The following is a 9,140-nucleotide window of genomic DNA, read 5'->3' on the forward strand; positions in this document are numbered from 1 at the left end:
GCACGAAACATTAAAAATTAAGTTTTCTGAAATGTAAATTAAAAAATAGAAAGAATTATAAGAAAATACACATGACTTCACACCATAACAAAAAAATGGTCCATGTTTTTAAGTTTTACCCAAGCTAGCCCATATTACACATATTTTGAAAGCACTAGCAAATTCAAAACTTGTGTTCTTACAATCATTACTTCTAAAGCTATGAAGTTAAATATGTGTTCACACAACCATTATTTTCACTCTCTCTTCTTCTCACATCTTCTACATATGCTTCAAAGGGCTGTCCGCCATTGCTGTTTCTTACCCTGTATCACCTGGTTGCAATGTAAGAAAAATGAAGAGTAGAAGTTCACCATTGAAGGTCATTCAAAGCTTTGCTTTCCAAAGTAGGATTTTTTTGAGTTTGTTAGTTGTTTGGATTGGGTGTTGTTCCAATTGATTGAAAATATCAAAAGAATTTCAAAATTTAAATTTGAAGTGATTTGGAGTAAATTTGAGCAAGATTTTAGTTGAATTTTAGAAAAGACACAAGAAAGAAGATGAAGTCAGTTTTTTGTATAATGATATATAATCTTGTATAATAGTTTATATGAGTGTATAAACACATCTTATACACTTTTATACATCTTTAGACAAGCGTTGTAGACGAACTTCTTCCACGATTTTCAGTTGCAATTATTGTTCAAAACCAGTCCAAATCTCCATTAAATGATGTCAAATTTTATATACAACCTCCTTATATTATTTCTAACAAGTCTAAATAACACCCACTCTAAATTTCTCACAAAATCAAATTCGAAATTCAAACCCACATGTTTAAGTTTGTTAGAAGTTTAATTTTCACCATCCAAATGAATTTGGTTTGTTTTGAACTAATATTTGAGTCACAGTTACTGATTCGAAAATTAACTTAAAAGCTTGAACAATCTTTTTTAAAAATTAAATAGTAATTTTTAGAACCTATTGGAGTTGGATGTTGAATCTTAGCCTATTATTTTTGGGCTAGTTGATTGTAAATTGAAATATAGGCTATAAAATTGAAAAATAGGGGGCTCCGTTGTTTTTATGTGAAATTTTCCCAATTAAATATGTACTCCTTCCGTTCCCATTTAATTTCCAGGATAAAATCTTGCATAACCCTTAAGAAAAAAATTAATTAGGACTGAAATTTGACTAATTTATCAGATAAAATTCTTTAATCTTTTTCTATTTATGTGCCTCTTAATTCTAGAACAATTAATGCTAAGAACAGAAATGAAAAAGAATAATTAATTCTCTCTTGATTTTTTAAATTGTCAAGTATTTAGGAATAATTATTTTTAATATATATGATAACTAAATGGGAACGGAGGGAGTATTAAAATTTTATTTTTTTGAGTGAGTACCTTTTCAATTAATCTATGTAATTCAATTTTTATGTCAAATGAATCCCAACAAGTTAGTATCATTTGAGTAAAATAAAAATGCTAAAATTAAATAATAAAAAAGTCAGTTAAATTATATGGGTACTACTCAATAAATCCTCGTTTTCAGTCACCATTTGGGAATTCCATGCAACCCATTTTGCCTAGTGAACAGTAAGCCTGACGACAGCCACCTCCACAGGTCCGTTCTTGTTTTGTTTCTTTCTTTCTTTATTTATTTATTCTTCTCATTCTAAGCTTTCTTCAGTTTTTCTCAGTGCTTTTCGTTAATTCGTGTGATTGATGAGTGCTCTTTCCTTCTTGGTTAGGAAAACAGGAATGTGAATTTGATAGGTTGAGGAATTTTGAGCTTTTTTTTTTCTTGTTGAGATTTTGACCTCTGACGATGTGGACTTAAACAGTGATCGGATTTTAGTTTTTTTTTTTTTCAAGGTGTCATCTGATCAACCCTTCTTAAAAAGGGTTATAATTGTGTCTTATCTGGAGATTTGAGATTTTCATGTTCTAATTTTTGAATGTTTGAGAAATTGATTCCTAATTATTGTGTCTAATCCTTAGTGGACAAAGTCATCCAATACATATGCTGGTAAGAAGTAGTACGTACCTGGTCATGATAATTAAATTGTTCTTATGACTTTCTACCTCAAAAAGCAGAACATTATGGGTTCGGGATTGTAATCCTTTTAAGTTACTGGGTTCTAAATTAATAATTTGTACATATTCAGTGGATTTTTTTAAGTCTAATACAGGGTTTAGCAAAAGCTACTAAGTTCGGCCGAACCTGCATCCCACACTCTGGCTCCGCTCCTATCGGAAAGGGGCTATATATGTTGTGGCTATCCAAAGAAGGCGATACGTCTATTTTGTTAATGTTATGATCACATCCACCGTGCCATGTTCGAACGCGAATATGGTTGGTAAATGGTAAGGTATCACATAAAACTGCTCTGTATCCTAAAGAAGACGATTGCATTGATTTGGTGAAGAAGAGTAAATAGATGACTCAATTGAAAGGGTGTGCTTTGTTTTGTGCTTTTTTCCCTTGTATCCCACTTATGGATGGCTGGTTAATGAACTGTTTAAACTGAATTGAGGGCATAGATAAAAACTGTTTGCTAGATTATCTCTTGCTAGCAGTAGCAGTGAGTTACGATGCTGCTGCTCGGGGAAGCAAGCCTAAACTAGCATAAATGTTAACTGTTTGCATTGCCCTGGGGAGCCATTTTAGTGTTAATGCTTTATGTTTCTGCATAGCTTTTGTCTCCTTATTGTTGAATGTTTTCATTTTTTCCAGCTTTACTTCAGTCATTTTATCTTCTTTTCTTTTTCTGAATCTAAAAATGTATTACTCTTTATCTGTTCCTTCTCATGATCTCCTAATTCTTTGTTTCACATGATTCTTTCTTGACTTGAATGTCAAAATTACAGATTTCTCCATTTTATCCCAAATGATTCAAGTACCAGGACATATTAATCTGAAATTAATTATGGTTATGGTTTTTTGCATTCAGCAGATCGACAGTATTACTGTTCCATAAAATGGAGAGTATTACCAATGTCATGGAGTATGAGACCATTGCAAAGGAGAAACTGCCAAAAATGATTTACGATTACTATGCCTCTGGTGCAGAGGACCAATGGACGCTCCAAGAGAATCGAAATGCTTTTTCTAGGATTTTGTAAGTACTTATTTAAGCACGTTGATACTGTTAATATTCTGTTTACCTCTTAAACTTATGTCTTTGCGTTAAAAATGTGAAAACTTTACAACTCTTCAAAGAATTTTCTTCCTTAAGCTGCTGAAATTTCCTTTTCTTTCAAATAGGTTTAGACCCCGCATTCTTGTAGATGTAAGAAGCATTGATACAACGACAAGTGTCTTGGGATTCAAGGTTTCAATGCCGATCATGGTTGCACCGACTGCAATGCAGAAAATGGCTCATTCTGAAGGTCTCTGCTCACTATAGTCTGGATAAGGAACACATGGTTTATTCTCTGTGGGAAAAGGTCACTAACAAAGTCAGATTTTGAAATTGTTGTACATTGCTGTTTAGACTATTGAATGCCGTTTTTGCTGAATTACAAAGAGAATCATTCTAAAATTGTTCACTTGTGAGTGCTTCATATCCTGTCTTGTATCGTATAGTTGTGAGCTCTTACTTAGCACATCTCACGGAAAATATAGTAAGTTTACTCCATCTTTCTGGAATTCTGTTTGATACAAAAACTCCAGGGGTTCATATTCTTAGTAGCTTTAACTTATTTGTTTTGTTTAATAGCACCATACTATAGGTAGACAACTGCTTGAATATGTGGTTGCTTTAGTTAGTAGCAGTCGCAAAGCTAAATAATTATATAACCTTCAGATAAATTTGGGACATGTCTAATACTGAGAATTTTGAGATTTTAAGCGATACTTGTATGGAATAGCAGCATGCCAGCATATTTTCTCTGATTTTTGCTGGGTGGCAGGCACTTTTTGCATTTCTCCTTGGAGTCTCTGTTTGATTTGGTTCATTTGGAACTCATTAGCTTTTTGAATTGTGTAAGTGACCATAATCTTGTTGTGACCAGCAATGTTTGTCTTTGAATCAATACTTTGATGCAGGAGAATATGCAACAGCCCGAGCAACATCAGCTGCTGGCACCATCATGGTTTGGATTTCTGAGCTTTCCTTAACCCCCACCCGAACTGATTAAAATTTGGCTGAGTGCTATGATTGTTGCTCTTAATTTATTTACGTGCATATCCCTTCTATTAACTGAAATGTAGTTGGTATTTTTTAGACATTATCCTCATGGGCTACTTCCAGTGTAGAAGAGGTTGCTTCAACGGGACCAGGCATTCGCTTTTTCCAGCTCTATGTGAGTTTTTATGTTCATTTGATCATATTTGCTCTTCTTACCTATTTTGTGAAGCATAAATCAGAAAAAAGGAAGTGTTTTTTTTCCTTCAATGGATCTACGTGTCTCTATTCTTTTGCATGTCCATCACAATTCTATTACAGAAGCTAATCTTGGGTGTGTATTAATATTGCTTCATACTGCAATAAAAATGTGAGAAGAGAGGAAATAAGATATAAAAAATTTCTTAACAATTGGTTGGTTAATTGCATGAAGTAGTTTCAGCTTCATGAAATTAGGAAGTTTCCTAATTATAAGAGTTCCTTTTTATAATGGCGTTACCGTTGAGAATACTCGACAGAAAATTCTTATTGATTCTCCTGACTTTTAACAAACTCATTAAAAAGAATTTATGCAATAACTTTAAGCTATTCTCTCCACTTTCAACATGCCGCTTCAAACTTGAGGTAGTAAAACAAGTTAAGTTCGCAAATCGAAACTGGAAAGTCAAGTTGAGTATGTCTGAGAAAGTTGTTGAAGAAGCATTCATCTGAGTAGTTTCGTGAAGAAATACTGTTGCCTGAAAAAACTTGGCTTGATGATTCCATGAGAGAAAATTGGCTTGATGTTGGCTGTGAAACTGACTTGGTGGTGTCACTACTGTGAATCCATGAGACGTGACGAAACTTGAGGACTGCATGCTTCTAGTTTGACCAGAAGACAGACGAGTAGGCTACCAACAACAACATACCCAATAAAATCCCACTAGTGGGGTCTGGGGAGAGTAGAGTGTACGCAAACCTTACTCCTACCCCGGAAGGGTAGAGAGGCTGTTTCCGGGAGACCTTCGGCTCAACAGAAGAGACAATAATATCAAAAAAGAAACGAAAGAAAAGATCTGTAACAACAAAAGAAGCCACAAAAGTAATAATATCATCTTAAGAGACACCAAATAAGTGAAAGGGAATGCAATAACACAATACTATGCAAAACAACAAAATAGTGTGAACACAACATAGACCGCTAACAGACATAGACAAAACTCTATCAAACTACCCGATACAAAGAGGCAAAAACTCTCTACTACCCCCTAACCTACAACCCTAATGCTCGACCTTCACACGTTCCTATCAAGAGCCATGTCCTCGGAAACCTGAAGTCGCGCCATGTCCTTCCTGATCGCTTCACCCCAATACTTCTTAGGCCGCCTCTACTTCTTTTCGTGCCTGCCAAAGACAACTGCTCGCACCTCCTAACCGGGGCATCTTTGGTTCTCCTCCGCACGTGCTCAAACCATCTAAGCCTCTCTTCCCGCATCTTGTCGTCCACGGGAGCAACGCACACCCTCTCCTTATCTTATCCAGTTTAGTAAGCCCGCACTTCCATCTCAACATCCTCATTTCGGCTACTTTCATCTTCTGGATATGTGAATTCTTAACTGCCCAGCACTTAGCCCCATATAACCTAGCCGACCTAACCACCGCTATGTAGAACTTACCTTTGAGTTTCGGTGGCATCTTCTTGTTACACAGGACTCCAGACGCTAACCGCCATTTCATCCACCTCACCCCAATACGGTGTGTGACATCCCGTCGATCTCCCCATCTCCCTGGATAATTGACCCTAGGTACTTGAAACTTTCTCTCTTGAGGATGACTTGTGAGTCGAGCCTCACTACCACGTCCACTTCCCCTGTCACGCCGCTGAACTTACACTCCAGATATTACGTCTTAGTCCTACTCAACTTGAAACCTTTGGACTCAAGTTGACTACCAACGTGACCAAATTCTGAGAAACTATGCTGCTGATTTGCCACTACATAGGCGATGAATTGATGACGATATGAAGTGGATGATGGTATAGTTTTGATTGTGCAATAACATGTTGCTGACTGGACAAAAGTGAATTGATGTATTGACAGGTCAGCTAACGTGAACGTAAGACCCATAAAAAAGACAGACATAAAAAAGGGATGTGCTGCTGGATTGGTAATTAAAATAGACAGATGGGCAGTGTAAGGCCACCCCCTGATACTCGTAATCTATTCAGATCTCTACCAAAATTGCAGAGGTCTTGAAACCATGTGAGAAGGGAAGGTAGAAGAGAGTTTCTTATGAATTGTTTCATGAGTCCTCCTTTGTGTCCATCAAATCTTTAGTCTTGTTTTCTTTCTTCTTATTCTTCTTTTACCTGTTTGATTGTCCACACTGAGTCATAACTACCAAAAATTTGTGTGACAACTGGTTTGATATGCTTCTCATTTTTAGAAGAGGTTATTATCTAGAACACAGCCTGGAACCCTTAAGTTCTATTACATATTTCAGGTGTATAAAGACAGAAATGTTGTTCGGCAACTTGTGAAAAGAGCAGAACGGGCTGGTTTTAAGGCAATTGCCCTTACAGTGGATACACCAAGACTTGGTCGAAGGGAAGCTGATATCAAGAATAGGTATGGGGCACCATTTTTTATATGTCAGTTTGTTGTCCAAAGATTTTGATTGTTTGATTTGGTCGTCAGCTCGTTTCGCGCATAGGCAGAGGCGACTGATATGGTGGTTTTCATTTGGCTTCTGACAGGTTTGTTTTGCCACCTCATCTGACATTGAAGAATTTTGAAGGACTGGATCTTGGAAAGATGGATAAGGTAAATGATCTTAAATTCGGACATACTTGAGACTAAAGTTTTTAAGTTGTGCAAATTTTGCACACTTGCATTTTGTTTGGTGATCCTGCAGACATATGACTCTGGACTTGCTTCATATGTTGCCGGCCAAGTTGATCAGTCTCTTAGCTGGAAGGTATGCTGGTGCTTGACTTTATCCTTGCAGGAAGAATGTTTGTATATTTATTGTCATATAAAAACTCATGTGAAATTTGGACAGGATGTGAAGTGGCTTCAGACAATAACCCACCTGCCAATCCTACTGAAGGGTGTATTAACTGCAGAAGATGGTATACCAGAATACTATATTTTAATTACATTGGTTTTTCTTTTCCTTGTTTTCTACCTCTTTCTTTGTATCTTTATCTTTTTTTTTATCGATCACATTTACTGTTTTTTGTTCTTTGACAAGTTTAGCAAGGCTAGCTGTAGAATCTGGAGCTGCTGGAATTATTGTGTCTAATCATGGGGCTCGACAACTTGATTATGCTCCTGCAACAGTTATGGCCTTAGAAGAGGTTAGCTTACTAGTTTATTAGAATTATGATGCCTTTCTCAGTTGAAATCTAGTCGAATTACATCACTCAACTGATATTACCTTTTGTATAACAGAACTTTCATATATCTTTTCTCCTTTATTCTTTCCCCTTCATCTATATAGGCACGTGGAAACTTCTCATCTTCACCAAGCTATGTGCATGGAAATGAAAATAAAAGTTAAATCATTCATGCTTTTCTCATGCTTCTTTATATGCTGAATCCACTCCTCTTATAAAGGTAGGAGGTTCGAGCGGGGGATAAAAGGGAGGAGAATATAAATTGAATGCTAGGTCTGCGATTTTCTTTTTGGCTACTTGATGTTTTGTAGTGTTTCTAAGATATTTTTTTAAGTATTATTTCTAAACAACTTGTTGAACCTTTAGTGTTTCTAAGCTCATAATCTTGATAGGAGTTTCACATGTTGTTAAAATTTTGGCTTCATCTTAAAAACTTGCAGGTTGTCAAAGCAGTGCAGGGAAGAATTCCTGTTTTCCTTGATGGTGGAATTCGCCGAGGGACAGATGTCTTTAAAGCATTGGCTCTCGGAGCATCTGGTGTATTTGTAAGTAAAAGTATCACATAATTTGGCAGCAATTTTTGCAAGTACCTACTTTAAGAATGGAACTTATTTACTCAGTTCCAATTTCATTCACATAATCTAATATTCCTCTTCTTCTTTCCTTGCCTTGAGGCTTGAACAATCAAATTTTACAAAATAGTTAGGAACTTAGGACAAAATCAGATTATTTGTTGTGGTGGTGCTCTCACGCTGACCATTTTATTCGATATGTTTGCAGATTGGAAGACCAGTTGTGTTTTCATTGGCTGTTGATGGGGAGGCTGGCGTTAGAAAAGTACTTCAGATGCTTCAAGATGAATTTGAACTGACAATGGCGTTAAGTGGCTGTCGCTCAATCAAGGAAATCACTCGTAGTCATATCACGGCTCCTTGGGACTCCCCTCGTATCACACCCCGGTTGTAAGCTTAAATCTCAACTTCTTGTGTGCAACTCCACACTTAATTCAAAAATATCGTTGCCTCCTATGAGAAAAACCACCATCAGTTCATCTATTATCACAATGGGAAGAAAAAGATACATCAAACTAAAGACTGCATGTAGCGTTTTCTAAATTAAATATATTGCATTTTTGCAACTGGGAATTGCATTAGAAACAGATATCTGGTTCTGACTATAGCAGCAAGTGAAGTCATTAGGCAGTTCTTTGAATCTTGAAATGCAGTCCAACAGGTGTAAGGTGAAGTTCTTGGGAAAGATGTATCAGGCAAAATGCAGCCTTTAAACTCTTTTTGCCGTTACATTGATGCTTTGTTTTAATGTTAGGCAACCCCGTCATCTTTATTATATTGAATTGCAACCATTGATTTTGTAAATTGTAGTAATGGATTTGGGGGTGGGTTTGGGGGGGTGGGGAATCTTACCCTAACTTTACCAACCTCTAGCCATTAATCATAAACGTACCAAAACTAGCCAAGCATACAAAAATTCCAAACCCATATAAATAAGGATTCTCTCTCCAAGGATCACACAAAGATCTCCTTCCATATTGTTAAGCGTGATTAGCAATGTTAGATGCAAGACCGAAAGAAAATTTCATGGATGAGGTAGCAAACAAGGTAATGATAAGATTCCAAAAAATCTATAAGCAAA

At 36.3% G+C, this 9,140-nt stretch overlaps 1 protein-coding gene across 8 annotated transcripts; it reads left to right on the plus strand.

Annotated features, from left to right (window-relative positions):
• The first annotated feature begins 1,448 nt into the window (after positions 1-1,448).
• On the plus strand, positions 1,449-8,834 carry LOC107777659 (glycolate oxidase-like). 8 transcript variants are annotated; one of them, XM_016597764.2, is made up of 12 exons: positions 1,449-1,605; positions 2,939-3,103; positions 3,250-3,374; positions 4,033-4,079; positions 4,212-4,289; positions 6,593-6,717; positions 6,846-6,912; positions 7,004-7,066; positions 7,151-7,220; positions 7,348-7,448; positions 7,928-8,032; positions 8,268-8,834. In XM_016597764.2, the coding sequence occupies exons 2-12, from the start codon at positions 2,964-2,966 to the stop codon at positions 8,451-8,453; spliced, it is 1,107 nt and encodes a 368-aa protein (XP_016453250.1). In that variant the 5' UTR covers positions 1,449-1,605; positions 2,939-2,963; the 3' UTR covers positions 8,454-8,834. The 8 variants fall into 8 exon arrangements, with proteins under 8 accessions (XP_016453250.1, XP_016453255.1, XP_016453244.1 ...); XM_016597769.2 differs by having other exon boundaries at positions 1,506-1,605; positions 2,936-3,103; XM_016597758.2 differs by lacking the exon at positions 1,449-1,605 and adding an exon at positions 1,650-2,353.
• Positions 8,835-9,140: the final 306 nt, after the last annotated feature.

This window comes from Nicotiana tabacum, chromosome 5 (genome assembly GCF_000715075.1).
Source record: "Nicotiana tabacum cultivar K326 chromosome 5, ASM71507v2, whole genome shotgun sequence".
Classification (NCBI taxonomy): domain Eukaryota; kingdom Viridiplantae; phylum Streptophyta; class Magnoliopsida; order Solanales; family Solanaceae; genus Nicotiana; species Nicotiana tabacum.

Excerpts from the sequence above, each read along its gene's own strand:
- LOC107777659 (XM_016597745.2), top strand. The coding sequence starts at position 2,299 with ATGATCACATCCACCGTGCCATGTTCGAACGCGAATATGGTTGGTAAA. Across the intron at positions 3,375-4,032 it reads GAAAATGGCTCATTCTGAAG|GAGAATATGCAACAGCCCGA; the intron begins GTCTCTGCTCAC and ends ACTTTGATGCAG. Across the intron at positions 6,718-6,845 it reads GAAGCTGATATCAAGAATAG|GTTTGTTTTGCCACCTCATC; the intron begins GTATGGGGCACC and ends GGCTTCTGACAG.